This window comes from Oncorhynchus clarkii, chromosome 5 (genome assembly GCF_045791955.1).
Source record: "Oncorhynchus clarkii lewisi isolate Uvic-CL-2024 chromosome 5, UVic_Ocla_1.0, whole genome shotgun sequence".
Classification (NCBI taxonomy): domain Eukaryota; kingdom Metazoa; phylum Chordata; class Actinopteri; order Salmoniformes; family Salmonidae; genus Oncorhynchus; species Oncorhynchus clarkii.
In genome coordinates, this window is record NC_092151.1 from 9,979,315 (window position 1) to 9,999,256 (window position 19,942).

At 43.3% G+C, this 19,942-nt stretch overlaps 1 protein-coding gene across 2 annotated transcripts in view; it reads right to left on the reverse strand.

Moving 5' to 3' along the window:
- LOC139408319 (talin 1) overlaps nucleotides 1-19,942 on the reverse strand; it is a 160,602-nt gene that overhangs the window by 35,989 nt on the left and 104,671 nt on the right. For both annotated transcript variants that reach the window (XM_071152056.1, XM_071152055.1), the window contains 15 exons: nucleotides 18,002-18,091; nucleotides 17,017-17,139; nucleotides 12,719-12,862; nucleotides 12,094-12,255; nucleotides 11,749-11,889; nucleotides 10,940-11,121; nucleotides 10,320-10,452; nucleotides 7,207-7,308; nucleotides 6,499-6,669; nucleotides 5,671-5,919; nucleotides 5,275-5,394; nucleotides 4,762-4,908; nucleotides 4,105-4,271; nucleotides 3,047-3,230; nucleotides 110-235 (listed from right to left, as the gene is read on the reverse strand). In XM_071152056.1, the coding sequence (XP_071008157.1) occupies nucleotides 110-235; nucleotides 3,047-3,230; nucleotides 4,105-4,271; nucleotides 4,762-4,908; nucleotides 5,275-5,394; nucleotides 5,671-5,919; nucleotides 6,499-6,669; nucleotides 7,207-7,308; nucleotides 10,320-10,452; nucleotides 10,940-11,121; nucleotides 11,749-11,889; nucleotides 12,094-12,255; nucleotides 12,719-12,862; nucleotides 17,017-17,139; nucleotides 18,002-18,091 (2,241 nt within the window). The remainder of the gene's footprint in view (nucleotides 1-109; nucleotides 236-3,046; nucleotides 3,231-4,104; nucleotides 4,272-4,761; nucleotides 4,909-5,274; nucleotides 5,395-5,670; nucleotides 5,920-6,498; nucleotides 6,670-7,206; nucleotides 7,309-10,319; nucleotides 10,453-10,939; nucleotides 11,122-11,748; nucleotides 11,890-12,093; nucleotides 12,256-12,718; nucleotides 12,863-17,016; nucleotides 17,140-18,001; nucleotides 18,092-19,942) is intronic.

Below are 19,942 nucleotides of genomic sequence, written 5' to 3' on the forward strand. Positions count from 1 at the left end.
CCGGTACATGTCAGGATTCGATCCCACGCAGGCAAAGGATGGCATATGTGCCGAGGGCAGCAGGCTTATCCCTTGGATCAACCTCAGGCCCAGAAGAGGACTATTTTACCTTGGCAGAGTTCTTCAGCTGCAGCATGGCAGGGTCGTCGTGAGGCTTGCCTGCAGCGGCCTTGGTAGCGCTGATGAGGTCACTCAGAGCCTTGGCAACGTCTTTGACAGCGTTGATCAGGACCACCTATAGAGGGCCCACCAGAGAAGGAAACAAGTGACTGGAGGTTTACAATGGTAAAACAATGACATCTACTGGCTGGTAACAAACGCACACACACACACAGTGGGAACGTCCTCGTGAAGTATGATGGAATGGGATGGTAAGAGACTCACAGGTAATAGAGAATCTGACCAAAAACCTCAGTGTCTAATCGTACCAATAACAGTGTGTAATCTTACCAATAACAGTGTCTCATCATACCAATAACAGTGTCTCATCATTCCAATAACAGTGTCTCATCATACCAATAACAGTTATTCCTACCCATAACAGACTTGATGAGACAGCAGATAAAAGCAGTTAGGTTTTGGATGACTAAAGTCATAAAGGTGGGACCACTAGACTCGACAATGTATTGAAAGAACTCAGTAGAGCCATTCCTAAATTTCCACTTTCCATTTCTGACATTGTAAATCAAAAGTACTCCAGACAAAGTAGTAATTACTGGGAATAAGCAGGTTGAACAAAAACAGCCTGTTGTTCAAATTAGCGCATTCACCAATGCATTGTGGGGCATGATTACCAATAGGATGGTTAGGGAGGAGCCAAGCAGAGTGGGGAGCAGCAGCTAGAAGACAATGGAATACCATTGGACAGATCGGAAAATGGACCAATCAATGAGCCAAATCCAACCCATCAAATATGAGACAATCAAACCCAATCGAATCAAGCTGTACAAAGTGAGGGTGGCTAGTTTGTCAGAGCCCGGCAAAAACTTTTCAAATCAACCCGTATGCCGTAAGTATGAGAGATGAGAACACACCCTTGAAAACCATCAGAATGAATAAAGACCGCACAAATGACTTGGTTTGTTTTTTTTGGGGGGGGGGGGGGGGGGTGTCTGACTAGCCGACCTTGTAAACAGGAAGCTCGTATATGCTGATGCTTTTGGAAACTTTAATGCACATTGGTGGTTTCTTAAGGCTATTTGTGCTTAAGCATAGAAACCATGTCAGCAATTCAGTAGAGAACCCTTAAATTACATTAGCTGAAGAATGAACGACCACCACAGTTAAAAACTCAATTCGTCTGTAGCAGGTTTGAGGCATGTGGTGGCTAATGTAGCTATTGAAGGGAGGGGCATGGAGAGTAGTATTATCAACTCAAAACATCTTGCTACACTTGGCTCCTCCTGTAGCTCTCTTAACTCTAGTCATGAAGAATTATTGTATCTGCAGGCTTTTAATACAGCCCTGAAGATGATGATTGGTTGATTATTTAAATCTTGGCCCGTATCCACAAAGTCTCTCAGTGTAAGAGTGCTGATCTAGGATCGGTTTTGCCTCATAATAAATAAGATTTTATGGACATATGGGACCTGATCCTAGATCATAATGGACAGATTCTAGATCAGCACTCCAACTCTGAGACACTTTGTGGATACAGGCCCAGGTGTGTTCGAAATGGTCTGGAATAAAACCCTGAACACCCAGTAACTCTCCAGGACCGAAGTTGGATAACAGAATGAACGGACATCAGTGGGTCACCCAGTGTGTCTTTGTTCATCCTAATCTCAACCACAGAGACTAAAGTCTTTATAGTCTGTGGTAGTATATCACTATAACTGATGGCCACTCCAAAGAGCACAGACAAAGGACATTTTGAGTCAGTTCATATTCAGACAAAAGGGAAGAGAGTACCCACATTTGTACAGAGATCTGTCCCATGCGAAGAAAAAAGAGCCTTTTGAAGTGAAGAGAGGAAGAGTGAAGAGAGGAAGGCAAGCACAGAGAGAGAGCATTCGATTAAACACTAGTATAAGAAACATTGCAAGGTCCTACTACTGCTACTATAAAACGACTACTACTACTGCTACTATAAAACGACTACTTACTACTGCTACTATAAAACAACTACTTACTACTGCTACTATAAAACAACATCTTACTACTACTAGTACTACAAAACAACTACTTACTACAAAACCACTACTTACTACTACTAGTACTACTAGTACTACAAAACAACTACTGCTACTATAAAACGATTACTTACTACTACTACAAAACCACTACTTACTACTACTACTACAAAACTACTTACTACTGCTACTATAAAACGATTACTTACTACTACTACAAAACCACTACTTACTACTACTACTACTACTACTACTACTACTACAAAACTACTTACTACTACTACAAAACCACTACTTACTACTACTACTACTACAAAACTACTGCTACTATAAAACGACTACTTACCTCTACTGTTACTACAACAACAAAACAACTACTTACTACTACTACTACAAAACTACTTCTACTATAAAACGATTACTTACTACTACTACAAAACCACTACTTACTACTACTACTACTACTACTACTACTACTACTACTACTACTACTACAAAACTACTTACTACTACTACAAAACCACTACTTACTACTACTACTACTACAAAACTACTGCTACTATAAAACGACTACTTACCTCTACTGTTACTACAACAACAAAACAACTACTTACTACTACTACTACAAAATTACTACTTACTATAAAACTAGCCGATTATTACAACTACTCACATATCTGCTTTGAAAAAAGTGGATAGACCCAGATATTGGCTTTTGAAATGAAAAGGTAAAAGTTTCAAAGCAAGAATAGTGTAGGGAAATGCTTTCTTTTGAATAAAATTTTAAACTCCAATGTATGTGAGAGTCTCCTTTTTTTTAAGTGACACTAACATTAACTAGATAATACTGGCACCCTGAATACAAATGTCAGTGCTTTTTGGATGGGAACAATATGGGGACGAACATGTCGTACCTGTGTCTCGGGGTCCTCGGCGCCCAGGCTGGCGGCGCCCAGTTTTACCACGTCGGCCAGTTTGGTGATGGTGATGACGGAGGACTGGGCAGCCTGGGCCAGTCTCTCCTGGCTGGCCCCGGCACCAGAGACCAGCAGCTTGGTGTCCTCCACCAGCGCCTTGGCTGTCTTTAGGATGTGCTCTCTGGGAGGGGCACCATGAGACATACGCATTCACAGTTATTTATGTAATATCAATCACTGTTTATGTACAGTGATGTGCATGATAGGTGTGGGACGACACCAGTATCACCATACTCCTTAGTATTATGTCAAGGAAACAAAACACGAAGCGGATGCAACTTCTTTAGGAAAACAGTCCTGATGAAATGATATGGAAAAAATATTGCGATGCTGGTATCGTCCCGGCCCTGGAGTTAATATTGTGTTCTGGATAATGATGACGCGCTCTATGGGTGAGTACGCAAATAACTGAAATAAAGTTCCATCAAATATTGTATAAAATAAGTATCTACTTTCTACTCTGTATATTCACACATATAATGAAAAGACAGTCCTTTAAAAATGACGATTAACCCCCTTTACCCTCCCAAGCCCAACAGTTAGTAACCTCAGCATCAAATATTACACCAGGCTACCATAGTTAATAACCCCAGCATCAAATATTACACCAGACTACCATAGTTAATAACCCCAGCATCAAATATTACACCAGGCTACCATAGTTAATAACCCCAGCATCAAATATTACACCAGGCTACCATAGTTAATAACCCCAGCATCAAATATTACACCAGACTACCATAGTTAATAACCCCAGCATCAAATATTACACCAGACTACCATAGTTAATAACCCCAGCATCAAATATTACACCAGACTACCATAGTTAATAACCCCAGCTTCAAATATTACACCAGACTACCATAGTTAATAACCCCAGCATCAAATATTACACCAGGCTACCATAGATAATAACCCCAGCATCAAATATTACACCAGGCCACCATAGTTAATAACCCCAGCATCAAATATTACACCAGACTACTGGACAGTACCTGTGGTCGGCGAAGGTTTCCGAGTTCTCACGGTTGAGCGTGCCGGCGGTGGCGAACATGATGGTGGTGTCCAGGTCGGCGATGATGCCCGACACGGTACTGGCTGCTGTGATGCAGGCCTGGGTGCCACGGTTACCAGCCTGAAGGGCCGCCAGCACATGAGACACCTAACAGAGAGAAGAGATGTTATGAATATGTTATGAATATGGTGACCTCATATGGCTGCATCAACCAAGGTTTAATGTCTGCAACTCTGACATGGTCCAACTGTGATTTATTAAGATCCAGAACCAAACAGACAACATTTCAATCCCAATCTGAGTATTGTCAATCCCGGGAACCAGTCTATTTCAAACTTTGTCCTGACAAGGTCACAATGTAACGTTGTTGAAGGCATCACCAGTCAAAACAGACAGATACCCAGGCTTCCTTTGGGTTCTCAGGGGCTACAACGGTCTCTCCTATGTTAACTCAAATTCACATTCAAATAACTTTATTGTTCCTGTGAGGGAAATTCTTATCTGGAGGGTTTATAAAATATAAAACACAGTAGGCTTAAATAACAAACAGAGGACAGGACAGATATAAAATGTTTTAAAAAACAGGGGCTAGCTGCATGTCGGCAGGAAGAAATACAGATAGGTCATTATGGCTCACCTTCTCGGAGACCTTGCGTGCGCTGTCGATCAGCTCCTTCTTGGTGAAGGAGTCGTTGGGACTACACTGCAGAGCTCCGGCCTTAGTCACCAGCCCAGTACAGTTGAAGCCGAGCTCCCCAACCTGCTTCTTGATGTGGGAACCAATCTGGACAAGGACAGAGGAGTTGGGACTCTTTAGAAAGCTCTTTTTCAGTGCACTATCATTCAGTACTGTACTTTTGAAAAAGAAAAAAGGGTCATTAAGCAGACACTCTTATCCAACTGTCAGTCAGCGCATTTTCAACAAAGGTAGGCGAGACGACCACATATCAGTCACTACAAGTAAAACACTTTCCTCCATAAAGCATCAGCCAAACCAATGCTCTTGTATTTGTACATAGAACTACATTTTGAATCTCCTTCTGTTTCCCCAAGCCAAGGACTGGGAGGAGAATTATCATGCTAATAAAACTGCATTTTTCCCACTGCATTATCACACTGGCATTGAGAATATGTATTAGTCATCAGATACCTCGTCGTTCTCTGCAGTGATGGCAGCGTATTTGGCCTCGGTGGCTAGCTCTCCAAACTCATTAGTAAGCTCGCTGGCCAGACCTCCCAAGTCATCTGGGTTGGTGTTGGACTTAGTCACCTGAAAACAAGACACAGCCTTTTATCTAATGATCTTTCATTTCATTTCATTATATTTTTTCCTGAGGGAAGAGAATGTCCTGTATGGAAAACAAGATTTCTCTACCAGACATATAACCATTACACAACTATCATTCCACAGGAAGTGTATGTCATTCATGGTTTGATGATGACATCCAACTACTACAACCCCCGCAGTTCTACACACAAACTTACTACCCCCCCACAACCACTCACCCACATACAAACTCACGACCCCCCCTCCACCCTTCCTCACCATCTCCTGCACGGTGACGGCGATGGCTTTGGCAGTCTTCACCATGGTAGTCTGGTAATCCACAAAGGAGCCATCGGGCTCGCCGGCAGGGCTCTCCTCCATCTTGTTGATGGCGGCAGTGATGGAGTCCACCATGCCGCCCAGGGCGCCCGCAGCGCTGGCCGTCTCCGACAGGGTGGCGCCTAAGTCGTCTACCGCCTCCTTCATCATCTGAACAGACTCCTCCAGAGCCTCCTGGGTGTGGGCCGCCTGGACAGACAGACAGACAGACAGAGACAAGATCAGTGGACGGTCGTACGCAACAAACCATAGCTGGCCCGCTGGTAGATACATTTCTATTGAGTGTTAGTTACCATGTCGTGTTTTCCACTCAGTGCCACTTACATTAGGAATAGACCTAGACAGTACTATGTCACGGCATTAATAACCATAATACTGCCATTAACACTGATGATATGGACGCTGCACTGCTGTCCCTGGTTAGACCGGAGTTAAATGTATAGGATATGTCATTTAGAAGACGCTTTAATCCAAAGCGACTCATAGTCATGCGTGCATACATTATTATTTTTAACGTACGGGTGGTCCCAGGAATCGAACCCACTATCCTGCCGTTGAAAGCGCCATACTCTACCAACTGAGCTACAGAGGACCACATAACACATGACGTCAAATATTTTCAAATACATTAAAGCTGGAATAGATGATTTTTCCATGAGTGTCATATAGCAGACCTCCGGCCTCCTTGGCCGTGTAGAGCATCTGCAGGGCTGACTCGTACAGTATAGCATATAGTATAGTAAAATACAGTTTTGTGAGAAAGCAGACCTTGGGGTTTCCTCCGGCCTCCTTGGCCGTGTAGAGCATCTGCAGGGCTGACTCTGTCAGCGTCTTGGTCTGGTCCAACACCGCCATCTGCTGTTGGCTGCTCTGAATCTTACTGGCCGTGCCGATGGCTGCCATGATGAGGGGCTCGAAATAGCTCACCATCTGAGACACCTGAAGAAGAAGAAAAAGAAAGAAAGAAAGCAAGAGAGAAAGAAAGAAAGAAAGAAAGAGAGAGAGACAGAGAGACAGAGAGACAGAGAGAGAGAGACAGAGAGACAGAGAGACAGAGAGAGAGAGACAGAGAGAGAGAGACAGAGAGAGACAGAGAGAGAGAGACAGAGAGAGAGAGAGACAGAGAGAGACAGAGACAGAGACAGAGAGAGAGAGAGAGAGGACCAAATTGTTGTTGAGATATGTTCTATTTTATCACATTGCTCTATGTTTTTGTCAGACTTCAGCCAGCTGCATCAAGTCTTTGAACCAAAGTAAAGTAGTTAAATTCACTAGATACGACGGTATAAATACAACCTTTGAAGGCTTTTAATGATAGAAAAAAAGCTTAGCACGTTGGGATACTAAATATGTAATTTCCTTAATATTAGTATTAATTTCCTTAATACTAAATATGTAATTTCCTATTAGACTGTAAGGTATAAAGCCAGACAGATGTGGATAATGTAAATAGGCCAAGAGGATGGGGTCTCTTACCTTGTGTCCCAGATGGGAAGCCTCAGAGCGAGCTGCGATGGCCACCGGCTCTATCAGATTGCTGATCTCCTGGACCGAAGCTGCCAGCTGCTCATGCAGAGCCTGAAACACACACACACACACACCATGGTAGAAGCAAATACAGAAACACAGATGTACTGGAAAAAGCTACATATGGTATAGTATATTATAAATCGGGTGGTTCGAGCCCTGAATGCTGATTGGCTGACAGCAGTGGTATATCAGACTGTATACCACACCTCCCCGGGCCTTATTGCTTAATGGTATAGTATGGTATGTCATAGTATACTATAGTACGGTATGGTATAGTATGGTATAGTGTAGTATGGTATGGTATAGTAGAGTACAGTAAAGTGTAGTATAGCACAGTATGGTATAGTGTGGTACGGTATAGCATAGTATAGTATGGGATAGTATGGTATAGCATGGAATAGAATGGTATGGTATAGTATGGTACGGTATAGTACAGTATAGTCTAGTATGGTATAGTACAGTATGCTATAGTAAGGTAGAGTACCGTGTAGTATGGAATGGTACGGTATAGTATAGTATGGAATAGAATGGTATGGTATAGTATGGTACGGTATAGTACAGTACGGTATGCTATATATAGTATGGTATAGTACGGTAGAGTACAGTATAGTATGGTATAGTACAGTATGCTATAGTATGGTATAGTACGGTAGAGTACAGTACAGTATGCTATAGTATGGTATAGCATGGTAGAGTATAGCATGGTATAGTAAGGTGGAGTACAGTATGGAATGGTACGGTATAGTATAGTGTAGTATGGGATAGTATAGTATCGTATAGTATAGCATGGTATAGTATAGTACAGTATGCTATAGTATGGTATAGTAAGGTAGAGTACAGTATAGTATGGAATGGTACGGTATAGTATAGTGTAATATGGTATAGTTTAGTCATGTACACATCTACAGTGCCTTTGGAAAGTATTCAGAGCCCTTTCCACATTTTGTTAGGTTACAGCCTTACTCTAAAATGTATTACATAGTCGTCGTCCCCCATCAAGCTACACACAATACCGCATAATGACAAAGCAAAGGCAGGTTTTTAGAAATTTTAGCAAATTCATAAAAAATTACAACATTAAATATGGCATCTACATAAGTATTCAGACCCTTTACTCAGTACTTTGTTGAAGCACCTTTGGCAGCAATTACAGCCTCAAGTCTTCTTGGGTATGACGCTACAAGCTTGGCACACCTGTATTTGGGGAGTTTCTCCCATTCTTCTCTGCAGATCCTCTCAAGCTCTGTCAGGTTGGATGGGGAGTGTTGCTGCACAGCTATTTTCAGCTCTCTCCAGAGATGTTCGATCGGGTCTAAGTCCGGGCTCTGGCTGAGCCACTCAAGGACATTAAGAGACTTGTCCCATAGCCATTGCTGGGTTGTCTTGGCTGTGTGCTTAGGGTCGTTGTCCTGTTGGAAGGTGAACCTTCACCCCAGTCTGAGGTCATGAGTGCTCTGGAGCAGGTTTTCATCAAGGATCTCTCTGTACTTTGTTCTGTTCATCTTTGCCTGACTAGTCTCCCAGTCCCTGCCACTGAAAAACATCCCCCCCAGCATGAAGCTGCCACCACCATGCTTCACCGTAAGGATGGTGCCAGGTTTCCTCCAGATGTGAAACTTGGCATTCAGGCCAAAGATGGTCTGAGAGTCTTTAGGTGCTTTTTGGAAAACTCCAAGCTGGCTGTCATATGCCTTTTACCAAGGAGTGGTTACCATCTGGCCACTCCACCATAAAGGCCTGATTGGTGGAGTGCTGCAGAGATGGATGTTCTTCTGGAAGGTTCTCCCATCTCCACAGAAGAAGTCTAGAGCTCTGTCAGCATGACCATCGGGATCTTGGTCACCTCCCTGACCAAGTCCTTTCTCCACCGATTGCTCAGTTTGGCCAGGCGGCCAGCTCTAGGAAGAGTCTTGGTGGTTCCAAACTTCTTCCATTGAAGAACGAGGGAGGCCACTGTGTTCTTGGGGACTGTCAATGCTGCAGAAATGTTTTGGTACCCTTCCCCAGATCTGTGCCTCGACACAATCCTGTCTTGGAGCTCTTACAGGCAATTCCTTTGACCTCATGGCTTGTTTTTTGCTCTGACATGCACTGTCAACTGTGGGACCTTATATAGACAAGTGTGTGCCTTTCAAAACATGTCCAATCAATTTAATTTACCACAAGTGGACACCAATTAAGTTGTAGAAACATCTCAAGGACGATCAATGGAAACAGGATGCACCTGAGCTCAATTTCGTGTCTCATAGCAAAGAGTCTGAATAGTTACAGTACCAGTCAAAAGTTTAGACACACCTACTCATTCAAGGGTTTTTCTTTATTTGTACTATTTTCTACATTGTAGAATAATAGTGAAGACAACCTATGGAATAACACATATGGAATCATGTAGTAACCAGAAAAGTGTTAAACAAATCAAAATAATTTTATATTTGAGATTCTTCAAAGTAGTCATCCTTTTGTCTTGATGACAGCTTGCAGAAAATAGTAAAAATAAAGAAAAACCCTTGAATGAGTGGGTGTGTCCAAACTTTTGACTGGTATGGTATGTAAATAAGCTATCAGTTTTTTAAATGTTTTAATCCATTTGCAAAAATGTCTAAAAACCTGTCTTTATGGGATATTGTGTGTAGATCGCTGAGTATTTTTTTGAATATACATTTTTGAATAAGGCTGTAACGTAACAAAAGGTGGAAAAAGTCAAGGGGTCTGAATACTTTCCAAAGGCACTGTAAATGCTCTTGCGCACACACACACACCCAGCCAGCCAGCCAGCCAGAGACGGTAGGGAAGGGACAGCGTAACCACAGAGACGGTAGGGAAGGGACAGCGTAACCACAGAGACGGTAGGGAAGGGACAGCGTAACCACAGAGACGGTAGGGAAGGGACAGCGTAACCACAGAGACGGTAGGGAAGGGACAGCGTAACCACAGAGACGGTAGGGAAGGGACAGCGTAACCACAGAAACGGTAGGGAAGGGACAGCGTAACCACAGAGACGGTAGGGAAGGGACAGCGTAACCACAGACACAGACACAGACACAGACAGAAACACACACCTCCTGGGAGATGTCCTCTCTTGGGGTGAGCTGCTGGCTGATGGCTGCCAGGGAGGCCTGGTCCACCTCCCGAATACAGTTGTTCAGCACCTCGATGGCCTCGTCACACTCCCTCTGGCCTGGGGCTTTGTCTCTGTACACACGCATAGACACACAGTACTTGAGAAACGGTTTTGGAGAAGCCAAAATTACCACTTCCTAACGATTTGTGTTTTTAACCTTGATAACTTGGAATGAAGATACTTTTTTTCCTCTCTCACAGAGATATGTCTCAATGGCTGGCTGCATGAATATATCTAACAATTAAACACCAACCCAGTGAGGAGCTTTACGGCAGTACATTTTTCAAAAGTTTACGTAATTTCGCTGATGTGGCAACTGACCATGTTAACTGTTACCTCATGTTGACAGTATTTATCTCTGATGTGGTAACTGACCATGTTAACTGTTACCTCATGTTGACACAGTATTTATCTCTGATGTGGTAACTGACCATGTTAGCAGTTACCTCATGTTGACACAGTATTTATCTCTGCTGTGGTAACTGACCATGTTAACTGTTACCTCATGTTGACACAGTATTTATCTCTGCTGTGGCAACTGACCATGTTAGCGGTTACCTCATGTTGGTGATAAGTTTCTTGATGGAGTCGGAAACGGTCCTGGAGTGTCCGGCCAGCACTGACCACTTGGGGGGGTCTTTGGGGTTGACGGCCAGGGAGCGAGCGGTCTGGATCAGACCTGTGGAGCTCTCCAGCATGGTCTTAGCTGCAACCACAATGGGCTCCATCGCTGCCAGGCCCTGGGAGTTGGAACAATAATACAACATTCTGGTTGACTGTGCAACATCTGACGTATCCGTTGTCACAGAGACGATAGGGAAGGGACAGCGTAACCACAGAGACGGTAGGGAAGGGACAGCGTAACCACAGAGACGGTAGGGAAGGGACAGCGTAACCACAGAGACGGTAGGGAAGGGACAGCGTAACCACAGAGACGGTAGGGAAGGGACAGCATAACCACAGAGACGGTAGGGAAGGGACAGCTTAACCACAGAGACGGTAGGGAAGGGACAGCGTAACCACAGAGACAGTAGGGAAGGGACAACGTAACCACAGAGACAATAGGGAAGGGACAGCGCAACCACAGAGACGGTAGGGAAGGGACAGCGTAACCACAGAGACGGTAGGGAAGGGACAGCGTAACCACAGAGACGGTAGGGAAGGGACAGCGTAACCACAGAGACGGTAGGGAAGGGACAGCGTAACCACAGAGACGGTAGGGAAGGGACAGCGTAACCACAGAGACGGTAGGGAAGGGACAGCGTAACCACAGAGACGGTAGGGAAGGGACAGCGTAACTACAGAGACAGTAGGGAAGGGACAGCGTAACCACAGAGACGGTAGGGAAGGCCAGTGTACTGTTTTACCTCAGCGCTGATCTGAGCGGGCACGCTGGCGAATTCTGGGTTGGAGGCGAAGGCGGTGAGGTTATCCACAGCTTCTATCAGGGGCCCTGTGGCGACCCTACACTTCTCTCTGTTCTGCTGGTTAAACGCTCCATCCAGAGCCTACACACACAACGCACAAACAGGGTTACATTCATTAGTGATGGAATGCCATTCTAAAATGTATTTCTTATTGCATGGGTTGTTGTTAGATAATTGTCAATGAACTTGGGGCATGGAGTCACCCTGCAAGTGTCTGTCACATTAACGATGCAGCCCTAACCTGTACTGTACATATGAATTCAAAAAGTAGTGACTATTACTCACTTTGATGGACTTGACCAGATTGGCTGTGCTGTTGGCCACCTCCTTAGCAGACTGGACAAACTGTCGCTTGGCAACAGGGTTGGCTGTTTTGGAGGAGGCCAGGCGACAGGCGTTGCACAGCGCTGACGTGTGCTTGGCCACGATGGTGGCGGCAGAGAGGACCTTGGGAAACAAGAGGAGGTGTCTGAAGTAGGCAGCTAAAAGATGGAAAACACGGCTTCTGTTCAGAAATACTGATCATCTTTATTCACCTTGATTCTGTATACAGGGGACATTTAGAAAACAGTACGCAGAGCAAGTTTAGGTTGGTTACATGTTGGGTCTGTGTGGTATGACGTGTGAGTGAGGGAGTCAGTGAGTGTATGAGAGTTTGTATGTGTTTATTTGTGTGTGTGCATGCGTGTGTTTATCCATGGACCTTGAGTAAGCGGGTGAGTGTATGAATGCATGAGTGTTCATTCGTACGATCATATAAATGTGTGTGTGTGTGTGTGTGTGTGTGTGTGACTCGTTTATATTGGAACACACAAAGCCTAACCAAAGTCATCCTTGACTGCGAGAGAACGCTGACGACGTGTGTGTTTGTGCGCAGGCACCTGTGTGTGTGTGTGTGTGTGTGTTCTACCTGGGACTGGGTGCAGGCCGGGTCCACCAGGTTCTGGCATGCCATCTGGATGGACTGGTTGGCACGGGCAAACTGGCCAGGGTCCACCAACCCCTTCTGGCCCGCGTGGCTTTTAGGGTCTGACACTCCAACCAGGTAGGCACCCTGTAACATTTTTCAGACAAATTAAATGTTGTATGGATGGTTTTGATGAACTAAACAAGATACATGTAACTAGTGCTGACAGGAGTTAGAGCAAATCTAGAAAAATGTTAGATTTTTTTTACAACGAAAAAAAAAAAACTACAGCTAAAAATCTACGATGATCGCTGCTTTTATTAGACGATCGCTAACGATCGCTAACGATCGCTAACGTAGCAGTTTTGTCTATGACAACGTTAACATCGGCAGCACTACACGTGTTATTGTCTATGACAACGTTAACATCGGCAGCACTACACGTGTTATTGTCTATGACAACGTTAACATCGGCAGCACTACACGTGTTATTGTCTATGACAACGTTAACATCGGCAGCACTACACGTGTTATTGTCTATGACAACGTTAACATCGGCAGCACTACACGTGTTATTGTCTATGACAACGTTAACATCGGCAGCACTACACGTGTTATTGTCTATGACAACGTTAACATCGGCAGCACTACACGTGTTATTGTCTATGACAACGTTAACATCGGCAGCACTACACGTGTTATTGTCTATGACAACGTTAACATCGGCAGCACTACACGTGTTATTGTTTATGACAACGTTAACATCGGCAGCACTACACGTGTTATTGTCTATGACAACGTTAACATCGGCAGCACTACACGTGTTATTGTCTATGACAACGTTAACATTGGCAGCACTACACGTGTTATTGTCTATGACAACGTTAACATTGGCAGCACTACACGTGTTATTGTCTATGACAACGTTAACATCGGCAACACTACACGTGTTATTGTTTATGACAACGTTAACATCGGCAGCACTACACGTGTTATTGTTTATGACAACGTTAACATCGGCAGCACTACACGTGTTATTGTTTATGACAACGTTAACATCAGCAGCACTACACGTGTTATTGTTTATGACAACGTTAACATCGGCAGCACTACACGTGTTATTGTCTATGACAACGTTAACATCGGCAGCACTACACGTGGGTAGGGCCACCGCAGTGAGTTGATCAAACAGTGTTCCAACAAAACATGTTACATGTCAATTGACGAAGGTTTTCCAAGATCTTCCACATCTCTCACGTTACGCTTGTCTTGCCACTCTTTGCCATGGCAACATGCATTCACACACAGAAACAGAAGAAAACATTCAGACACAGATGCACTCAAATGCACACAGATGCACTCAAACAAACACAGTCAACTCTTCAATGGGCAGTAGCGCAGAGACATTGTGAATGTGACAGCATAATGTACTGTAATGTACTGAACTGTAATGAACTTTAATGTACTGTAAGATAATGTACTGTAATGAACCAAACTGTAATGTACTGTAATGAACGAAACTGTAATGTAATGAACTGTAATGTACTGAACTGCAATGTACTGTAATGACCTGAACTGCACTGTAATGTACTGTAACGAACTGAACTGAACTGTACTGTAATGAACTGAACTGTAACGAACTGAACTGTACTGTAATGAACTGAACTGTAATGAACTGAACTGTAATGAACTGAACTGTAATGTAATGTACTGTAACGAACTGTACTGTACTGTAATGTACTGTAACGAACTGAACTGAACTGTACTGTAATGAACTGAACTGTAATGAACAAAACTGTACTGTACTGAACGAAACTGTAATGTAATGAACTGTAATGTACTGTAATGACCTGAACTGCAATGTACTGTAATGACCTGAACTGCACTGAACTGAACTGAACTGAACTGTACTGAACTGTACTGTACAAAACTGCACTGTAATGTACTGTAACGAACTGAACTGAACTGTACTGTAATGAACTGTAATGAACTGAACTGTACTGTACTGTAATGTACTGTAACGAACTGAACTGAACTGTAATGAACTGAACTGTAATGAACTGAACTGTACTGTACTGAACGAAACTGTAATGTAATGAACTGTAATGTACTGTACTGTAATGACCTGAACTGCAATGTACTGTAATGACCTGAACTGCACTGTAATGAACTGAACTGAACTGTACTGTACTGTACTGAACTGAACTGAACTGTACTGTAACGACCTGAACTGCACTGTAATGTACTGTAACGAACTGAACTGAACTGTACTGTAATGAACTGAACTGTAATGAACTGAACTGTACTGTACTGTAATGAACTGAACTGAACTGTAATGAACTGAACTGTACTGTACTGTAATGAACTGAACTGTAATGAACTGAACTGTACTGTACTGTACTGTAATGAACTGAACTGTACTGTACTGTAATGACCTGAACTGCACTGTAATGTACTGTAACGAAGTGAACTGAACTGTACTGTAATGAACTGAACTGTAATGAACTGAACTGTACTGTACTGTACTGTAATGAACTGAACTGAACTGTAATGAACTGAACTGAACTGTACTGTAATGAACTGAACTGTAATGAACTGAACTGTACTGTACTGTACTGTAATGAACTGAACTGTACTGTACTGTAATGACCTGAACTGCACTGTAATGTACTGTAACGAACTGAACTGAACTGTAATGAACTGAACTGTACTGTAATGAACTGAACTGTAATGAACTGAACTGTACTGTACTGTAATGAACTGAACTGTAATGAACTGAACTGTACTGTACTGTAATGAACTCGACTGAACTGTACTGTAAAGTAATGTACTGTAACGAACTGTACTGTAATGAACTGAACTGTAATGAACTGAACTGAACTGTAATGAACTGAACTGTACTGTAATGAACTGAACTGAACTGTAATGAACTGAACTGAACTGTAATGAACTGAACTGAACTGTACTGTACTGTAATGAACTGAACTGTACTGTACTGTAATGACCTGAACTCCACTGTAATGTACTGTAACGAACTGAACTGAACTGTACTGTAATGAACTGAACTGTAATGAACTGAACTGTACTGTACTGTAATGAACTGAACTGAACTGTAATGAACTGAACTGAACTGTAATGAACTGAACTGTACTGTACTGTAATGAACTGAACTGTAATGAACTGAACTGTACTGTAATGAACTGAACTGAACTGTAATGAACTGAACTGTACTGTACTGTAATGAACTGAACTGTAATGAACTGAACTGTAATGAACTGAACTGAACTGTACTGTAATGAACTGAACTGAACTGAACTGTAATGAACTGAACTGTACTGTACTGTAATGAACTGAACTGTAATGAACTGAACTGTACTGTACTGTACTGTACTGGGCATTTGTTTGTGTGGTTATATGAGAGTATTGAATTGAGAGAGGAACTGACTGTTGACAGTGACTACCACTCCTTCCCTCCATTAGAGAGAGGAACTGACTGTTGACAGTGACTACCACTCCTTCCCTCCATTAGAGAGAGGAACTGACTGTTGACAGTGACTACCACTCCTTCCCTCCATTTGAGAGAGGAACTGACTGTTGACAGTGACTACCACTCCACTCCCAGGTCCAGATGTTCCTAAGCTAGCATCGAATTGCCTCATTGGCTGAGATAATAATTAGGCCGATGTATTAGAGCATGGGACCATCCAACTATGCAAGGCAACGCATCCCTGTGGGCGTTATGCTGCTTGCTTGCGTCCCAAATAGCACTCTATTCTCCATGTAGTACACAACTTTGGACCAGGACCCATAGGGTATACAGGGCCCATAGGGTATACAGGGCCCATAGGGTATACAGGGCACATAGGGTATACAGAAAACGGGGTATACAGGGCCATGGGGTACACAGGGTATAGGGTACACAGGGCCCATAGGGTATACAGGGTATTGGGTATACAGGGCCAATAGGGTACTGGGTATACAGAGCCCATAGGGTACACAGGGCCCATGGGGTATACAGGGTATTGGGTATACAAGGCCATAGGGTATACAGGGCACAAAGGGTATACAGGGTATTGGGTATACAGGGCCCATAGGGTATACAGGGCCCATAGGGTATAATGGGTATTGGGTATACAGGGCCCATAGGGTATGCAGGGCCCATAGGGTATGCAGGGCCCATAGGGTATACAGGGCCCATAGGGTATACAGGGCCCATAGGGTATACAGGGCCCATAGGGTATACAGGGAATAGAGGGCCATTTGGGACACCCCCTGGTCTGCTGGACTGGAAGGTGGTTTACCTGGGCAGCTGCTTCAGTAAGGCCACACAGGGCTTTAGAGCCAGAGCTGACAGAGTCCCCAAACTCAGGCAGATTGCTGTTCTTAGCGTTGTGGGAGATTCCAGCCATGGCTTCCCCTAGGACCTGCAGGACACAAGGCAAATATATTTAAAATAATTATATTTCTTAATATTTCTATATATTTAAACATATATTTATTTCACAAAATACCTATACAACATTATAAGGTATAAAGGTGATCGAAAATCTTATTTTAAAAACAAAACACCACCATTTCCCTGGATATATTCTAGGACAAGGTAGGGAGGAAATATGTGGCGATTAGGGAGGAAGTATGTGGGAAGTAGGGAGGAAGTATGTGGGAAGTATGTGGGAAGTAGGGAGGAAGTATGTGGGAAGTAGGGAGGAAGTATGTGGGAAGTAGGGGGGAAGTATGTGGGAAGTAGGGAGGAAGTATGTGGGAAGTAGGGAGGAAGTATGTGGGAAGTAGGGAGGAAGTATGTGGGAAGTAGGGAGGAAGTATGTGGCGAGTAGGGAGGAAGTATGTGGGAAGTAGGGAGGAAGTATGTGGGAAGTAGGGAGGAAGTATGTGGGAAGTAGGGAGGAAGTATGTGGTGAGTAGGGAGGAAGTATGTGGGAAGTATGTGGGAAGTAGGGAGGAAGTATGTGGGAAGTAGGGAGGAAGTATGTGGGAAGTAGGGAGGAAGTATGTGGGAAGTAGGGAGGAAGTATGTGGGAAGTAGGGAGGAAGTATGTGGGAAGTAGGGAGGAAGTATGTGGGAAGTAGGGAGGAAGTATGTGGGAAGTAGGGAGGAAGTATGTGGGAAGTAGGGAGGAAGTATGTGGGAAGTAGGGAGGAAGTATGTGGGAAGTAGGGGGGAAGTATAGAAGGAAAGGATGAGAAAGGGAGAGAGGAAAATAAAGAAATGAAATGTAGAAGGAATGAAAATATATGTATCAAGGAGATGTCTAGTTTGTTGTTTACCTTGGAGTTCTCCATGACACTGTCGATGCAGTCAAAGTAGGAGAGGTCACTGACCGCCTCGGTGGGGTTCTCAAGCATACCCCGAACAGTCTGGAGAGACATGGTACACAGGTTAGGAACATAATCACCCACACAGTCACAACCACAGAGAGAACACAGACTACTATACATGGACACACCCCACATATGTCCCCACATATGTCCACGCACAAGACACACGCACAAACGAGCTGTCAATTATGCACCCTTCAGGTGACATGTTAATGAACCAGACAAAGAAGACAACTTGAAACTGTGTAACTAGACTCCGGAGCACAACAACTTGAAGCTGTGTAACTAGACTGGAGCACAACAACTTGAAGCTGTGTATCTAGACTGGAGCACAACAACTTGAAGCTGTGTAACTAGACTGGAGCACAACAACTTGAAGCTGTGTAACTAGACTGGAGCACAACAACTTGAAGTTGTGTAACTAGACTGGAGCACAACAACTTGAAACTGTGTAACTAGACTGGAGCACAACAACTTGAAGCTGTGTAACTAGACCCTGGAGCACAACAACTTAAAGCTGTGTAACTAGACCCTGGAGCACAACAACTTGAAGCTGTGTAACTAGACCCTGGAGCACAACAACTTGAAGCTGTGTAACTAGACCCTGGAGCACAACAACTTAAAGCTGTGTAACTAGACCCTGGAACACAACAACTTGAAGCTGTGTAACTAGACCCTGGAGCACAACAAGTTGAAGCTGTGTAACTAGACTGGAGCACAACAACTTGAAGCTGTGTAACTAGACTGGAGCACAACAACTTGAAGCTGTGTAACTAGACCCTGGAGCACAACAACTTGAAGCTGTGTAACTAGACTCTGGAGCACAACAACTTGAAGCTGTGTAACTAGACTGGAGCACAACAACTTGAAGCTGTGTAACTAGACTGGAGCACAACAACTTGAAGCTGTGTAACTAGACTGGAGCACAACAACTTGAAGCTGTGTAACTAGACCCTGGAGCACAACAACTTGAAACTGTGTAACTAGACTCTGGAGCACAACAACTTGAAACTGTGTAACTAGACCCTGGAGCACAACAACTTAAAGCTGTGTAACTAGACTGGAGCACAACAACTTGAAGCTGTGTAACTAGACTCTGGAGCACAACAACTTGAAGCTGTGTAACTAGACTCTGGAGCACAACAACTTGAAACTGTGTAACTAGACTCTGGAGCACAACAACTTGAAGCTGTGTAACTAGACCCTGGAGCACAACAACTTAAAGCTGTGTAACTAGACTGGAGCACAGATTATTTCCAAGGATAAACCATGCCAATATTCAGATTATTTCCAAGGATAAACCATGCCAATATTCAGATTATTTCCAAGGATAAACCATGCCAATATTCAGATTATTTCCAAGGATAAACCATGCCAATATTCAGATTATTTCCAAGGATAAACCATGCCAATATTCAGATTATTTCCAAGGATAAACCATGCCAATATTCAGATTATTTCCAAGGATAAACCATGCCAATATTCAGATTATTTCCAAGGATAAACCATGCCAATATTCAGATTATTTCCAAGGATAAACCATGCCAATATTCAGATTATTTCCAAGGATAAACCATGCCAATATTCAGAATATTTCAAGTCTACGAACCAAAAAATATATCAGAAATGCATAAAGATATTGATATTCACACATCAATGTGTATATATTAATGACATATTTCTAATACTAATAATATAATATATAATAGTAGAAAAAATAGTAACATGTTCTTGACCAATCACCACTAAGTACATTGAAGGGGTGGTTCAGCGATATTACATATTCATATATTTGTTTCCTTACCTTGAAAACAGTCTATGAACAAGGAGGGAGTACAATCCCCATGTTGGTTTGTTAATCTAGCCACAAGACAATATTAGCTTGTTCAA